The 18,544-nt window shown below is 38.6% G+C and overlaps 1 protein-coding gene across 3 annotated transcripts in view; it reads left to right on the forward strand.

The window, feature by feature from the left end:
- The first annotated feature begins 1,411 nt into the window (after positions 1–1,411).
- LOC140463092 (acetyl-coenzyme A synthetase, cytoplasmic-like) overlaps positions 1,412–18,544 on the forward strand; it is a 77,348-nt gene continuing 60,215 nt past the window's right edge. For 2 of the 3 annotated variants that reach the window (XM_072556802.1, XM_072556803.1), the window contains exons 1-2: positions 1,412–1,703; positions 2,204–2,399. In XM_072556802.1, the coding sequence (XP_072412903.1) occupies positions 1,562–1,703; positions 2,204–2,399 (338 nt within the window). In that variant the 5' untranslated portion in view covers positions 1,412–1,561. Of the gene's footprint in view, positions 1,822–2,203; positions 2,400–18,544 lie in introns of all 3 variants that reach the window. The other variant, XM_072556804.1, reaches the window with a different exon arrangement.

Here is an 18,544-nt window from a genome sequence, read left to right on the forward strand (position 1 = left end):
CACAGTTGGAGTACTGTGTGCAGTTCTGGTCGCCTCACTTTAGGAAAGATGTGGGTGCAGAGAAGATTTACCAGGATGTTGCCTGGAATGGAGAATAGGTCGTACGAGGATAGGTTGAGAGTTCTCGGCCTTTTCTCGTTGAAACGGCAAAGGATGAGGGGTGACTTGATAGAGGTTTATAAGATGATCAGGGGAATAGATAGAATAGACAGTCAGAAACTTTTCCCCCGGGTACAACAGAGTGTTACAAGGGGACATAAATTTAAGGTGAAGGGTGGAAGGTATTGGGGAAGATGTCAAGGGTGGGTTCTTTACCACTCCCACGGGCAGCGCATTCCATGCCCCCACCACTCTCTGGGTAGAGTCAGAATCATTGGCGACCTTTAAGCAGCATTTGGATAGGTACATGGATGGGTGCTTAATCTAGGATAGAAGTTTGGCACAACATCGTGGGCCGAAGGGCCTGTTCTGTACTGTATTGTTCTATGTTCTAATGTCCACAGCCACTTGAAGGAGCAGCACTCTGAAAGCTAGTGCTTCCAAATAAACCTGTTGGACTGTATGTGATTTTTAACCATGTTCAATGAGCTCTCACTCAGTTATCTAAATGCCAGTAAGTAGAATCCAACCATATTTAGTGTTTGCCCATAAACTATTCCATTTATACTGAGAATCATCTCAATGAACCTTGTCTAAACTGCCACTAATGAAACAATATCTTTCCCTAAAGGGACTAAAACTGCTCATAGTACTTCAAATAAGGTCTCACGACATCTCATACAGTTGCAGTTAGGCTCCTTTATACTCCAACTCTCTTGAAGGGCCTACATCCCAATAGCATTCCTGATTACCTGCTGCACCTGTATGCTAGATGTATTTCGTGCACAAGTGCCTCCAAATTACTGTTACAGTTTTCTGCAGTTTTTTTTCTCCATTTAAACGTTATTGTTCTTTTGTTTTTCCTGACCAAAATAAACATCACATTTTCTTACATTATATTCTTTTGCTAACTTCTTGCCCATTTACTCAAACCATCAATATTTCTCCGCAAACCACTTTTATCCCTCACAACCTGCCTTTCCACCTGTTTTTGCGTTGTCTGCAAATGTGGCTGCAGTACTTTCACTTCCTTCTTCCAGTCTGCGTTGTACAAACGAGCAGCCCCCTCACCACCCAGTGGCTGAAAGGCCTCACACACTGGATTCCCTCCGACGAAGCTAGAGCAAGTCTGGCTGATCTGAACTTCCGCGTTGATGTCCGGACTTGATACTTCAGGGATTTTTGTAGCCGCATGCCGCACGCGCTGGGCTCCGATTGGCCTGAGCTCTCGGATCCCTGCAGCGCTATTGGTGGGCGCGGATAGAAAGGAAACGGGTGCTGATTGGTGGGGATGCGGCCAATGAAGGCAAGGGCGGGGCTTGGTCAGCCCAGGGACTCAGGCTGTGTGCTTTTCCTGCTCGCTCTGTGGCTCTGTCTATCGCCTTCATCCCGGCTCTCATCGCCGGGACAGCTTTCTCCCTCCTCTCCAGCGGCGATCGGCTCAGCGCAGCCGCCTCCCTCTATGCCAGCCACCATGATCCCTGACAAGACACCTGTTGAAAAAGACGTCTATCACCCTGCTCCCGAAGTTGCTAATGGAGCTCATGTCTCGAATTTCCAAAAGTACAGGGATCTTTACCTACAGTCCATACAGAACCCGGAAGGTAGCGTGTGCTGCACGTTATTTATGCTTCACGCCAGCCGTGTCATTTCATATTTGTACTACGTTTTGTTGTGTTCGGGAAGTGTTGAATTTGACATTTCGAGGAGGCCTGTTCCCAGGTAACAGGGCCTTTTGGCACTTCTTCCCATGTTTGTGAAGCGCCCATCTGTGTTATTTGAGCATGCAGATATTAATTTTTATTTCCGCGTGTCATTGAGTGTTAAAGGCGAGTCTCGCCTCTGCACCCTTCCAGTCTAAGGAGAGATCAGTGTTAAGCTGAAATTGGCTGCAAAGATACCATGCTTTGAAATCTAACACTTATGTACATATTTCGAAGGCGTTACGCCAAAAGAAATCAAAAATTGATATAGTTGATGATTAATGTGCAGTATTGCCAGAGATGTTTACCCAATCCAATATCTCATTTTAGCAGAAACACTTGTCAAAATACATTGTGCTGCAATTTTTTTTAAAGAAAACATGTTTTAATTTTTTGTGCAGAGTTCTGGGGGAAAATCGCGAAAGAGTTTTACTGGAAAACTCCCCAAACTGGCAGTTTCTTCGATTATAACTTTGATAGCACGAAAGGCAAAATTTACATCAAATGGATGGAAGGTGCGTCCACCAACATTTGTTACAATATGTTGGACAGAAATGTCAACGAGAAAGCCCTGGGGGATAAAATTGCATTTTATTGGTAAGTGATGAGTTTGCACTGAATCTAGAAATTGAAATAAACACATCGTGATGTTAGAGTTTTGTTGAAATGGCGGTCTTGAACCACAGAAAGTTGCAAGACAGATGGACTTGGGTTCTTGTGGTACACTAGTAGAGTCCCCAATTCTGAACCAGCAGGTCTGGGTTCAAGTCTGAAATGACACTCTTCTGGAGCCTAAAATTTCTAAACAGACTGATTAAAATATTCACAAGACAGAAGGACACTTTGGACCGATGGTTTTTTGAACAATTTAAAGATATTGAACTCCCTCTCATTTGTTTTCCTCTCTATCATGTATTTTGTCTCTTGAGATGAAATGGCATCTGCATCAGCAACTCTGAGTTGTCAGTCATCATTCTTAAAAAGTATAGAAATATTTCTCAAGCAGTTTTTCACTTAGTGATAAGTTTTAAATTAATGATCCTTTGTCACTCTTAATTCAAGATAGCAGTGTCATATAACTTTCAGAGTCAAAAGGTGTGATGCTGGAAAAGCACAGTCAGTCAGGCAGCATCTGCTGAGCTGGAAAAGTGATGTTTTGAGCATAAGCTCTTCGTCAGGAATATTATAGTATATAACTTGTCCTCTTTTTCCCTTATCTCAAGTTTTCTTGTTGCTTTTGACATTATAACTGGTATACTTGTGCTACAAGTTACTGGAGGACACTAGCATTTTAAATTTAAGCATTGTACAACGAGCCTAAAAGTACCCAAATGGAAAACCAGTGAATAGATATTGATTTTGTAAATTTTATGTTGCACTTTTTTGTGGCTATTCATTGTATTTGTTTACTGTGCCACTGTGAACTAGATACAGGTTAATACCTGAGCTTGTTATTTGGTGCCACAATCTATGTAGTCGAATTGATTCTTGCTTGATGTATATTTGTATGTTAGGATAAATATTTATATCATATTTTGTTTATAGTCAATATTTGCCGGATATTACCCACAACCCGTAGCATTTGTTTATACTTCTGGCTTCTAGCATGGTAGCAGCTATCATTTTTCATTAATGCATTTACATACTGAATATAGACTGTGGGATGTAACCTTACTATAAATAAATTGTTTGACAATTCCATCTTAGTAATTTGAGAAAGAAACCAACACAAGAACTGCTTGAAATGTGGAAAAGTAAGCATGAATCAAAAATATACTTTTCTAGTTCATTTGAAATACAATTTTATTTCAGCAGAAGTTATGAGAAAGCTTGTAGCCTTTGCATATTACACATCTGCTAAGGAATTGCGGAAAGTGCTTGACCGGGGGAGGAGGAGGGGCGGCATTTATTCAGAAGAATTGGGGACATCTGTTCTTCGTGTCAATGGATCGATGTAAATAAGGTGATAACATTTGTTCACTTGTGGAATGTGTGGCAGTACTTCCTTCTCACTCCGGGGACTGAAGGCATGCATATTTCACTGTTGGATATTTGATAACTAAAAATTCTGGTTATATTGAAGACTCTTAACATAACTCATACTCAATAGGAAAAGAACTTGTAATTTAATAAGCTGAATGGAATATGCACATAATAGAACAATTCTGATATGTTTTCATGTATTTCACACTGAGCAAATTTGAGTTTATGAAGCTCAGCTTCCTCATCTTGACTGTTCTGGAATGTGAATGTCTCATTACCCTTACAGGTTAGGAAAACATGAAGGCTGAATCTGACGTAATAAGGAAGTTGGAAAGTGTTCATGTGTGAGTGAGAGAGCGAAAACATTATTCTGTAAATTATATTCATTGACTGAAAGGTTCAAGGGTTAGAGAGAGAGAGAGAGAGAGAGAGACTGACAGACAGGACAGAAGATGGTGGAAAGATGAACTCTTTGTGGTCTGATTTGAGCGAAGAAGTTATGAACTTCATTTGCATTCTGGGAATCTAAGATGATTTTAAAAGAAAATGCCATTTTTTTAGGACAGTGATACTGGACATGTTAGCTGAGCAAGGTTACCTCATGACCTTTCCACATAGTTTAGATTAGTCCCTCATTATGATATACTGTTAAAAGGGAAGTTTATCCATCCAAAGCAGGCAGCCACTTGGGGCCTGGCTTGATCAAGGTACCCACTTTGATGTGCATGTAGCTTAATTAGTCAGATGTACACAGACCTGTAAATGAGTTTGTCTTCCTCTGCAAACTTCTGCCATTTTATTGCTGCTTATCTGATTTAAGGACACGTGGCATTTTTTGTAATTTTAATACCAAATTCTGTGTAAAGACAGCTTGTTTGCAACAATAAGGAGGGTAGCCTGAGAGAGCTCTTAGGGGTAAGAGCTGGTACCACTACTCTGCTAATGGTTTTAGAACCTTAGGTCAAGCCTCGCTTGTGGGTATCTATGTTATAGTGTAACATTGATGCTATTGGTAAATAAAGGTAATAATTTAAACTAAACTGTCTGTAAGAGTTTTATATTCCAGACTACCACAGAGTACGATCTCCAGGACGAACCAAGAGAGGCTTACAGGTCGAGTCCATCAGGGATTCCCTCAGCCATCTCTAATAGGAAGCACACTAGCTTTCGGAGCGCTGCTCAACCACCTGATGAAGGAGCAGTGCTCCGAAAGCTAGTGTGTTTCCAGTTAAACCTGTTGGACTATAACCTGGTGTTGTGTGATTTTTAACTTTGTACACCCCAGTCCAACACCGGCATCTCCGAGCCATCTCTAATAGGTAGTTTAACAGTTATTGTTTGCTTTTGTATCAGTGTATATGTCAGGAATTTGCTGATACTAATGATAATATTCATGGTGTTCTCAGGTTATGATTTTTAACACGCTGCAGCAATTTGTGATCAATAAATTATTGGTTTAAAATATAACAAATGTTAAAACTTCTGCTTTTTGACATGACTCCTGTGTTGTAAATTGCACAGGATCTTTGTTTTGTTGCTGTGAAAAATTGTGTGTTTAATTGTATAGCACTTTTTTGAATTAACAGACTAGATAGAAGGATATTTCTGATAACCAGGGCTGACAGTCTAAGGATAAAGGATAGGCCATTTAAGGCTGAGACAAGGATAAATTTCTTCACATGGACAATGGTGAATCTGTATAATTCTCTGCTGCAGTAAACTGGTGAGGCCAAAACACGTTGAATGTTTTCAAGAATGAGTTTGATCTAGTTCTTATGGTTAAAGGGATCAAAGGGTATGGGGAGAAAGTGCCGATAGCCATGATCATATTGTGAATGGTGATGCAGTCTTGAAATGCTAATGCCCTTAAGTAGTCTGTGCTTCTGTGTTAGATGTTTGAGGGAAAAGTGAGTGTATCTTTTAGAGGGAACAGTTTGCCTTGCTTCAACTCCTTCTTCTTGAATTTCATGCAGTAGTGAAATCAATAGAAGATGGGCACAATCAGAATTTAAAGTTTTACATGATTAAAATCCTTTAGAGGATTGTTGGACATGGAATCTGTGCATTTATGTGTTTTGTTTTTACACCCATGCACTTTGCGAGATCTCAGTTTTAATTTCAAATGAGAAATTTCAGCTCATTCAGAAGCTAGAGTAAGTATGAAAAACAAAAGAGTCGTGTAGATTGTACATAGAATTATACATTTATTGCAGGTATAAAGGAATCTTGCCATCCTAAAAAAAAATGTTTTTGCGCTTTGTTGTAAAGTGTGAGATTTCCTTAATGTTTATGGGAAAGTTTTTAAAATAAAAATTGGCAAAATTGTAAGCCAAGAAGAAGAAACCCAAATTAATTGAATAGATCTGGGTATTGAAAGCAAAATCAAAATGAACAAGTTAGGAATAATTAGAAAAATAAAAACGTCAAAGAACTAAAAATTGCTATTGAGAGGCAACCCAGAGTGACCAGCTCTTGTAGTTGCCAGGCAACCATTAATCTTGACATGATAACAGAAAATACCAGCAAAACATAGGTTAGGTAACTTTGGTGAAATGGGAAACAGAGTTTAATGCTTGAGGCAGATGATTTTTCTTCAGAACTAGATGTCATATGGATCTATAAGTAGTTACAAAGCTAAGGACTTACGTCATTTAATCACCCCACTCTCCAGCCAATTACAGGCTTCTCTTTATTTCTTCCTTTTCCAGCATTGTTTGTTATTTTAGTTTCAATTTTCCAGCACCTATTATATTCTACTCTGTCTGGTTTATAGTCATTAGTGTTGCTGTTGGCCAATTGACAAAGTATTCCCAATGAATTACCTTAATCCTTGTTTTATTAATACTGTTAATATACAGGGGATTAATATACATGTCACTAATTAGATTAGTATTCCTGAAGTTCAAATCTCACCATGGCAGCTAGTGAAATTAGATGTAATTACTACAAATCTGGAATTAAAATCTTATGGTGAACAGTGGTGATTTTTCTAAAATCCCATCTGGTTCACCAATAGCTCTATCTTTGTTATTGGATCTGGCATATATGTGATTCCAGACAGACATAGAAATGTAGAAAAACAGAAGCAGGAGGAGACCATCCAGCCCTTCGAGCCTGCTCCGTCATTCATCATGAGCATGCCTGATCGTCCAACTCAATAGCCTAAATCAGCTTTCTCCCCATAACCGTTACACCCATTCGCCCGAAGTGCTATGTTGAGCTGTCTCTTCAATATATTCAGTGTTTTGGCATCAACTCCTTCCTATAGTAATGAATTCCACAGGCTCACCATTCTTTGGGTGAAACAATGTCTCCTCCTCACTATTCTAAATGGTCAACCCCAAATCCTCAGACTGTGACTTCTGGTTCTGGATGCACGTACCATCAGGAACATCCTCTCTGCACCTTCCTGTCTAGTCCTGTTAGAATTTTATAAGTCTCTGAGATCCCCACTCACCCAACTGAACTCCAGTGAAAACAATCCTAACTTAGTTAATCTCTCCTCATATGTCAGTCCCACTATGCCTAGAATCAGCCTGGTAAACCTTCACTGCACTCCCTCGAGAACAAGAGTATCCTTCCTCAGAAAGGAGTCCAAAACTGCACATAATATTCTAGGTGTGGCCTCACCCAGGCTATGTATAATTGCAACAGCACATCCCTGGACATGTACTCAAAACCTCTCGCAATGAAGGCCAACATACCATTTGCCACCTTTACTGTCTGCTGCACCTGCGTGCTTACCTTCAGTGAACTGGTGCACAAGGACTCCCAGGTCCTGCTGCACACTCCCCTCTCCCAATTTACAGCCATTCAGGTGGTAATCTGCCTTCTTGATTTTGCTTCCAAAGTGAATAACCTCACATTTATCCAAATTATACTGCATCTGCCAATGATTTGCCCACTCACCGACCTGTCCAGATCATGCCGAAGGACTTCTGCAGATCATGTCCAGATCATGCCGAAGGACATCGTCACAGTTCACCCTCCCACCCAACATGCTGTCATCTGCAAACTTTAAGATGTTACATTTTGTTCCCTCATTTAGATCATTAATAAATGTTATGAATAGCTGGGATCCTAGCACTAATCCCTGTTGCACTCCACTAGTTGTTGTTTGCCAATTTGAAAAGAACCAATTAATTTCCACTCCTTGTTTCCTCCCTGCTAACTAGTTTTCTATCCATCTCAATACATTTCCCCCAATCCCATGCGCATTAATCTTGCACAATAATCTCTTATGCGGGAGTTTGACAAATGCTTTCTGAAAGTCCGAGTACACCACATCGACTGACTCTGCCTTGTCAACACTACTAGTTACATCTTCACTGAATTCCAACAGATTTGTCAATCCCCTTCATAAATCAATGCTGACTCTATCTGATTCTGCCACTGCTTTCTAAATGCTTCGCTATAAATTCCTTGATAATGGATTCAAGAATTTTCCCCACTGGCATAACCAAACAAGCTACTTGAGGGCAATTTGAGGTGGGGAACAAATGCTTGGTTTACCAGCAATGTCAATATCCTTTGAAAAACTTTTTAAAAAAAATTGCTATCAGTATTTACAGAATATCACAAAATGCCATGGATTGACTATCAAACAGTTGATATTGCACTCCTCCATACAACAGATTGCAGAGTCCATCATTATTATCTTTTATCATCCAAACCTGTCCTAAGCAAACCAAATTTGTATTCAAAACTTGTATTATTGTACGTATCAGAAATGTTGTCAAGTTTTGTGATTGGAGTTGGTTGGGTGTAGTTGTATGCTGGTGCAAAAAACATGGTGCTGTGACTGTATAAGACTGTTGATGGTGTAAGCTTGGCTTCCTTGGTATCACTTGAAGGTGAATACTTGGTCATCTTGAAATGATGAAGATTGGAGTAATTGATAGTACAGGCAAACATTAAACCCTATTTGGGATTCTTCAGATTAATGGAGCTGTGCAGTGGATTATCACGTGACACTGGCCTCAGCAGACTGAGTTAACAAATCCTAAAAGGTTGTGTTATGGACCAAGCCACACTCAAAATATTTCAAGAAGGTAACCCAGACCCTAACTTTGCCAGTTGTTTTAAGCAGGTGTGAAGTGGATATTCCAGGAGAGAATCAGCTGGTCAAACCACTTAGTTTGAATAAAACAGAATTTAATTACAAGATTACTCAATGAAACAAAAACAACAGTAAACAGAATACTGAATAAATTAACCTTTCTGAAAACACAACAAATCGTCCCAATTTAATGATGTTGTTCCAACAACATCATTGCAACAATCCCCATAAACATCCCTGGGCACAAAAGGTAAAATCAAACACATCATCTTAGAAGATAGAAGTCAGAGAGAGAGGGGACCAGGCTGGACCTGCTGCTTTAGGTCCAGCAGCCTTTCTTTACAGTACTGCTTAAAAATAACAAGCCAGAGTAAAGCTGAGCTGGGAGAACTGGCCCACGCCCTTATCAAATTGGCCGTAAAATCCTTCAAACCCCAGACCTTTTGGAGTCTGTCATTTACGACCCCTCTGGAGAAAAAAAGCCAAGGACTGCATAACCTTGTTAAAGGAGCAGCTTCATCACACTTGCTTCCATATTTTGAAGAGCCAGGTTTTTTTATTAAAAAAGCATACTGCTTCTTAAATCAGTTGTTATTATAAACTCTTAGCACTTGCTGAACAAACCTGAATGTGCAGTGAAAATGTGGAATTGAAATTATACACTATATTATGAGTTGTGCAAGCAGGGGCTATTTGAGGACAGTCAGCACATTGCCTATTGTAAGCATCCATAAGAGTGTGCTGTTTGATATGATCCACTAGTTGGGATATATGACCTTTTATATCTGGAATTGCACTGTCAATCAAATATTTATAACACATGAATCATTTACATGGTAGGCAGAATGCCTTTTTTGGCTTGATGGTCACTTTCTGTTAGTAAAAAATGAATACCACTCTGGTTGCTATTGCCCAGTAGCAGTATGAAATATAGACTCACCTTTTACATTCTTAGGATGCCTGCCCTTCCTGGGTAATTTGAGATAGCCTGGACACGCTTTAGTCCTGTAATTTGGCTTTCAGCTCGCAAGCAATGATTTGATTGGAGTAACTATGATATGTCTACAGGCTCCAGTGCATAGCTGCATGTGTGCACAATCTGCAGGATGCACTGCCAAGGTTCTTTAATAGCATTTTATAAATCCATGACCTTCATTATTTAGAAAGACAAGAACAGCAGGTGCATGGCAATAGCAACACCTGCTTGATGTGCCCTGTTTTGGTATCATGCTGACAAGTGAGCTAATGACTCTGGCCTTGTTAGCCAGTTTGGCAAGTGGCATATTAAGTCTTGTTAGACTTAATATCTTTCAATTGTAAATCTCTCAATTTCTGCATTGAATCAATCTTGTCAACATTTATGTTATGTATATTTGCTTTGCCAGGGTGCAATTGCATGAAAAGAGCCACTGAGTCACTGGAGGAAATATCAGGAAGGGGTAACCAATGACCTTGACCAAAAAGGAGGATCTTAAAGGTGGAGAAAGAAGTGAAAAAGCAGGGGGCTTTTTCGAAGGAATTTCGACTGCAGAGTCTAACTGCTGAAAGTCAAAGAATTAGGGTTAGAATTAGGCCTGGTGCATAAGACCGGTGTTGGAGTGGATTAGGTATTATGGTGTAGTGATTGTAGGACTGGGAGGGGATTTTCTGTGCCCGAAGAAATTTTCATGTTAAAATTTCTCCTGTAATTCCTCTGATTTTTAAAAAAAAATGTCATTATGCAGGATTAGTAATAATAGCTCCTCTTAATAAAACAGAAAAATTGATACTTCAGTGATGTTTCTTGTCAACCCAACTCTCAAGACACCCAATTCTTCCAAAGTTTTGTATCAGTTTACAGGACAGCCTTGATTATCCGAATGAGACGGGCAGGGAGTATTTTGTTTGGATTACTGATTGTTCAGATAACTGATCAGGGTTCTCGTGGCGGCAGCAATAGCAGGAACAGGGTCCCGTGGTGATCCTGTTCCTGCTCCCGCCACCAGCCCAGGTCTTGTTGTGCTTTTATTTAAATAAAGTTTTTATGGGACCTTGAGATCTTGCTTAGATAATCCAAAATTCGGATAATTGATGCTCGGATAACCAAGGTTATTCTGTACACATTTTATCAAGTGTTATTTTGTACTCTATCGTTAGTGTACTTCACAAACTAGATCGAAGTACAGGTCGTTCCGCTAGAGTTCACATTTTGTCGGTGTGAATTGGCTGTAACAAGATCGATAATTGGGGAGGGTGTTTCTAAAGCACAAACTTTTAAAATTTGTGTTGGCTTTATGCGATTCCATTGCCAACACTTTTTAGGTGCTACTTTTTATTGTATAATTTTTATATCGTGCAAGGTCGCATAAGAATGCAACCATCATATTATGATGAACTATCTATAGTGATGTGGTCAGAATTTTTTTAGATAGATGATCTTGTGGTATATCTTCCTGTTTTATGATATTAGTTGCAATTTGTTAATTCTGAAATTGTAGACTGTGAGTGATTTATGATCAAAACCAATTCAGCTGATGTTGTCTAGAGTATTCCAACTTGATTGAATTCATCGCAAATAACAATTTGGTTGAAGGAAAACAGCCTGATTAATGACTGGTCACTGTTAAAGGTACTTACAGAGATTAAGTTTTTCATGTTTGGTTGTGTTCTTTCCCCACCCTGCTCCATATTTCACCTTTCTTTATGAACTGCGTCAAGTGGCATGCTTGGAAAAAAAAGACGGATTTTATTTCATTTGCTTATGGGAAGTGGGTGTCACTGGCAAGGACAGTATTGCCAGTTCCTTAAGGAGGTCACAGTGAGCCACTTTCTTGAATTGCTGCGATCAATGTGGTCAGGGTTGCAATGCAGTTAGATTGCCCAAAAGTCCTGGCATGGCCTCTGAGAGTGAAGAAAGTGATTTTTTTTTTCTTTAGATTAGATTCCCTCCAGCATGGAAACAGGCCCTTCAGTCCATCAAGTCCACACCAACAGATATTGCATAACCTGGAGGCATTCTGTTCCCATGCAGCTGCTGTCCTTGTTCTTCTAGAAAATGGAGGTCATGAATTTATAAAAATGCTGTTAAAGAACTATGGCAGTGCGTTTTGCAGATGGTGTACACATGCATCAGTGCACTGGAGTCTCTAGATATATAATGTCCCTTGTCCTGTATGTGTCAGCTTTTGAAGTGTTATTGGAGCCTTTGTCCATGCAAATGAAGAGTATTTCATCACATTGCAGTCTTGTGCCTTGTAAAGAGGGACCTTGATTATTTGGCATGCAATTATCTGAATATCTGATTTTCCGGCAAGATCGCAAAGTCCCGATGCTTGATTAATCTACGTTATCCGGCATTTGATTATCTGAAATTTGAAATACTGCCTGCCCGTGTCCTTTGGATAATTGAGGTTCCTCTGTAGATGGTAGGCATACTTTGGGAAAACAGGGTGTGAGTTGTAACCACAAGCTATGCAATTTATACCTTTTTGTCCCCTGAAGTTTCTGGTCAGTGTTAACCTCCAGGATGTTGCTGTTGATAATGAGAGATTCAGAGACAGTATGTCATCAGGTCCCAAGGAAGGAATTACCGTTTTTCTTGGTGGAGACCTGCCTATCATTGTTAAGTTAATATTACTTGATAACATTCAGGCATGGACTGGTAAATCTTGCTCTATGTGGGCAAGGACTGTTTCATTATTTGAGGAATTGCAAATAGAATTGAATATTGTACAGTTACAAACCTCTGTTTCTGATTTTATTATGAAGGAAAAATCATTAACAAAACAACTGAAAACTGTTAGACCAAGGGTGCTGCAATGAGGAGCTCTGCAGTGATATTCTTGGGCTACAATAACTGGCCTCCCACAACCATCCTTCTTTGCACCAGTCTGTGAACCTTTTCATTCTGATTCCAATTGGCTTTAATTTTACTAGGGCTTCTTGATCCAGATAAAATAGAAGATCAACTTCAAGAATTAGTAAAATTCTGCTGGTGACCAGTTGTTGAATTTTCATACCAACCGGTCAGGGGATATTTTGATTTTTAAGTTTGACTAAATGTTTGGTCTCTATTTATGCTTTTTTGACATTGTTGAAAGATTATGCTACTATGTTATATCCTGATGCTTGGATATCTCCTGAACTGGGACAGTTTGAAACTACATTGACTGGGAAATACCGTTGTCCTTCGGGAAACATCCATTTTCATCTTGATTTCAAAAGTAAAAACGTTTGGACTTAAAATCATATTTTCCCAATGTCTCTTATTCAAAAAGTTACTTCAGGAAGATGCTCCGTACTAAATAAATAGATATTTAGATATTCATCTGACTGATAGTTAATTTTGACACAATCCACTTTCGTTCTTAACTTGATATTACACATTGTTATTAATACTGAACCAGTTATATGGTATATCAATATGGATTTGTCAAAAGGATTTGCTGCCTGACTAAGTAGTTTATCAGTTGATTTTCAACAATTATTGACTAAGGTAATGGAAAGCTTTTAAAATTGACAACACAGTCAATAATTAGAGGTCACTTAACAAATAAATTAAACTAAATTCATTACCTCATACACAAGATGCAGAATGATCATACTTTCTGAATTTATTACAGTTACTTGGCAATCAGTAGCAATCTAGTGCACAGTGGTTTACTTTGCACCATTATAGATCATCCCGTAGCTTCTCACCGCATTGCTGCAATTTAAAGTCAGAACTACATTTATTTAAAATATGAAATCGATTGCAGTCATTCTGTACTCTGAAATAACTAATCCTCAGCCGGATTTGTTTGTGGTAGTTTGTCAATGAAACAAGCTTTTCATTTTGGTGGTTACATTGAAGCTAATCTGAAACCCTGAAGCCTGTGCATGTCTCAATCATGGAACAGACAGAGAGCCCTTTGGCCCATAGTGTCTGTGTTCTCTAACTATTTCTAACCCCATTTTCCAGCACAATTGGACCATAGTCTTGTTAGCCTTATTGAAGCAAGTACACATCTAAATACTCTTTGAATGTGGCATGTGCCAATAAAAAGGGTGAGACAATTAAATTTATACTAATAGCAATGATATGTCAGTTTCATTCTTAGTTTTCTTTTACTGTATTGTCGGGTTTTGTCTGAGTGGAGAACTAATATAATGGTTTTGGGATTTTGCACTGGATGTTCCTATCAGCCAACTATCCAGAAAACGCAAGGCCCAAGTTCAAAGGATAAAACAAATAGGAAGACACTTAGTGATCCAATCGGTTTTTTTATCATTGAGATCACAGTGCTTAAAGTAGCAGAATGAATGGGACCTACAAATCAAATTTCAGCTTAGATGAGAATCAATCAGATTTGGGTATTTGAATGGAAGTAACAGTTCAGCTTTCAGAGTTTAAGGTGTTCATTTCTGGAACATTCTTGACCTCCCAGAAGACACTTTACTAAGAAATCCCTGCAGCTTTTTCTACCATAAGATTCCTTCATTCTTCAGGATCAAGAGAGAGATTTTACTGTCTGCTTCTTGGAGGTTTTCCTTCAACTGACACACCTTGGTGTGCATGGAAACAGAGACCTTCCTGATGGCTGTTTCTAGGCAACCTTCACCACAGAACTACTTCTACCAGCTTGGGTAGTACTTGATGCAATGAGACCCATCATTTATCTCTCTCAAAAAGCTAAGACTTGCATTCTTTCCACAAGTCAGTTTTTTTTTGTGAAAGCAGGTGAACCACAATACTCTTCAGCTTTAATTTTTCATAATTACTGCTGAACGCGGCTCCCAGAAATCACTTGGTAAAACCACTTTCTAAGCCAGAATGTCCAAAGATTTCCATATTCCAGTTCCTTTTGCACCTTAAAATCAAAATGTTTATTCCATACAAACCCCTTTATTCAAGAACATAGGGAGGCAGAAAGCAGGAAAACAAAGGAGGATTAGCCTGCTATTTGTCAAAGGCGGAGCGTTAAATTTGATCATTCAGGAGATTATAGCTGAGCACGTAGAAAACCTCAGCATATTTGGAAAGAGTCCGCACGGTTTTGTGAAAGAAAAGCCATGGTTAACCAATTCACTGGAATTCTTTTTAAGGAGTAACGTGTTTTGAATACAGGAGAGCCCATTGACATTCCATTCTTTGATTTCACCACGTACCATATTAAAAGTTATTACACAAACTAGAAACACAATAGGAGTAACTTATTGTTATGGATAGGTGGTTGGCTGACTGGCAGAAAATAGAGAATGCATAATTGGGCCTTTTTCTGATGGACAGGATACGATGAGTGGGGTCCTGTGGAGTCAACCTCAATTTTTTTAATAATTTGTATTGATGACATTGGTAAGGGAAGTAAAGGTATTGTGTTTCAGTATGCAGATGACACAAAGGTAGCTAAGAAAACAGGTTGCTAAGAGGATATAAGGAGGTTGCATATTAATTAGTAGATGGTTTCAGTGAACAAGTAACAATTTTGCAGATGGAGTTTGATATGGAGAAAAAGTGAAATTATTTCTTTTGGTAGAAGAATAAGCAATCAATGCATTATAAAAATGGGGAATGATGGCAGAATTCCAAGGTGTAGAGGCATCTAGATGTTCTAGTGCTTGAGTAAAAACAAATTATTATACAAGTAAAGCATGTAATCATGAAGATTAATAGGCTGCTCACCTTTATTACAAAAAGAAATGAATATAAAATGAAGGATGGTATTCAAATATACAGGGCATTGGTGAGACCACATCTCTCTCTGTTTTTTTATTATTCATTCATGGGATGAGGGCTAGGCCAGCATTTAATTCCCATTCCAGAGGACAGTTAAAGATCAACCACACTGCTGTGGGTCTGGAGTCACATGTAGTCCAGACAAGGTAAGGATTGCAGTTTCCTTCCCTAAAGGGCAAGAGTGAACCAGATGGGGTTTTCCAACATGGTGGTAATCATAAGCTTATTTCCAGATTTTTATTGAATTCAACTTTCACCATCTGCCATGGTGGGATTCAAACCCCAGATTAACAATCCAGCGATAATACCACTAAGCCATCACCTCTCCCACAGAACGTTATTTTTCCGTATTTAAAGAAGGATATAAATGCATTGAAAGCAGTACAGAGAGAGATTTACGAGATTGAATTTAACAGATTAGCTGGAATAAACAGATTTTTCTATAAAGAAAGGCTGGACAGATTGGGCTTATTTACACTGGAATTTGGAAGAGCGAGGAGTGACTTGATTGTCACTAAGTAAACTTCACAAAGTGGGTAATACTTCTGGATTTTTCTGAGATCCTTTTATCCAACAAGTATTGCCTGTGGATTTTGCAATGCATAGACTCTGCTATACTAAACCATCAGTGCTTATAGATTTCTGTTGAAACCTTCACGGTTTGTCTCTGCGCTATTTGAATAACCTTCCCACTTTCTTAGCTCACCGGGATCTCTGTGAGTATTGACTCCAACACCTATCTGCCTGCTAATTATTAGAACTTCCTTCTAAGTATTATGCCAGCACAGAGCCATCCTGCAACTCTTCACTCCTCACTTCTCGAATCTGTGTAGTTCATTGGTTTCTCAGCAGTTCGGCTAAAAGGACAGCACTCCTAATGTGGAATCTATGTTCTGCCCCTTTACCCAACTGCTTGTGACCTTTGAATTCCTTTACACTGACTCCTGTACTGTCCTGAGTGGCCTGTTGAATACATTACAATAATCCCATTTCAAAATTGTTGGGCAGGAATAATTGTTGGAATATTGACACCTAGCAACTCTCTGAACTGTGTTTCAAAAATGCTACAGATATAGACTGCTGGCTTGCTCAGTACAAAAATGGATACATATTTCTCTTGTGGTGAAGTAGTAATGACCCTATCCCTGGACCAGGGGCATGGGTTCAGGTACCACCTGCACCATAGGTGGATAATAACATCTCTGAACAGGTTGATTAGAAAAATAGGTTACCAATATAAATGGTTATGATCACAGACTATAAGTTATTAAAATGAAAGATTAAGACTCCACATTTATAACAAATTGTTTGTTGCCAAAAATGCTGTTTGTCAATAATTAATTTACTTTGAAAAATTTATTTATGTTGGAATGGAGAAGACATAACTCACCAAGTTACATTCAACAATGCATCTGCTTCAGTACTGCACTGGAGTGATGACCTAGAATGTTTTGCTTTAGATTTTGAATGGGATTTGAAGCTTCTGAATTGGAGCCTCAAGTGTTGCCAAATGAGCCATGATGACAACAATTAAAAGCTATCTTTGAAAGCACTGACTTTCCACTCATTATTTCTTACCCTCTTTGTTCCAAAATTTGCTGAAAAATTGCAGTTGGCGAAGAACAAGTGCTGTTATAATTGGTCAACTGTTTGTGGTGAGGAAGAGGAATCCCATGAATTGTAAGTTGTGATGAGTTTCTGGTCACTGCACTGTCCTGCAGTAAGCTTGACGAAAACAGACTTTTTCCTTTACCTCCCCATGATTTCTTGAACTTGTAGTATTTGCCCACTGATCTAGACACAAAGTTATGTCCATAATTAACAGTATAAGCACCAAGTGAGCTATATACCTTTTTAATTTCAGAGCTACCACGTTTTAGAATATGGCACAAAATACAATGTACTTCTGCTCAGAGCAATTTCACTTGGTATTATGTAATGTCATTCATTGGTTACATCATGCATTGAATTACCTTCAGCTGTTGTACTGGATCGAGTATCAAATTGCTTAAATATAGCTTGAATGCTGAATTTCAAATTGAGTGGCATCACTCTCATAAACTTGATACAACTGTTGGTTTAATTCTGCAACAAATGTATAATACACCAGCTGAACTAACTTGTGTTGTTGCCGTTTTATAAACCATGGTATCACCTTAATGGAAAACTTGAGCATATATGTGGTGAAATTTCTGTTTTATTTTCTGTCTAAGGCTTACATTATCTGATGATCCAAGGAAGATTGATCTTAAATTTGTATGTTTATAATGTATTCAAAACATTATAAAGTTGTCAAACTTTGCAATAAAATTCATTCGACTTGATAAACTCCCACTTCCACTTGCCTCTAGCTTTATTGATTAAAACCCTAGAATTAGTGTTCTCCCTGAATTCAAGCCATAACCACCACAAAAAAAAAGAATGATGTGTAATATATTCATGTGGATGTTAACATATTTATCTGGATTATGGATTCTGAATATTTGAGTTTTGTGCAGAATGTGTTTTTATTGTTTATAAGTGAAGTACAGGTCATTCTGCTATAATGTGCGTTTCGTAAATGCAAATTCGCTATAACACAGTTGACGAATTGAGGTTACTGTTTCTAAAGTATTAACTTTTAAAGCGTGTGTTGGTTATAACATGATTCTGACCCCATTAGTTTACATGGTACTGCTATTATATGATTTTCTTATAACACGGAATTGCATGAGAATGGAACTACCGTGTTATAGCAGAATGGACTGTACCTTAAGTGTCATGAATGAGTAGATCTGTGAAAAAGAAGATGAGCAGGAAATAATTGTTGAGTCAGGTTTAGTTTTCCTGAGGGAAGCTTTGCGTTCACCTTGATGAGAAATTTGAACTGTTGTAAATTGTTCAAATATCTTGTTTCGAAATTCACTGACATGGTAACCAGAAGAGAACATTGTTAACCCTCTAATGTTGTAGTAGCCCTGTCAGTGACTAGTAGTGGGGTTTATTTGATCTGGAATGAGACTAGAC

The sequence above is a fragment of the Chiloscyllium punctatum genome, chromosome 37 (genome assembly GCF_047496795.1).
Source record: "Chiloscyllium punctatum isolate Juve2018m chromosome 37, sChiPun1.3, whole genome shotgun sequence".
NCBI lineage: Eukaryota > Metazoa > Chordata > Chondrichthyes > Orectolobiformes > Hemiscylliidae > Chiloscyllium > Chiloscyllium punctatum.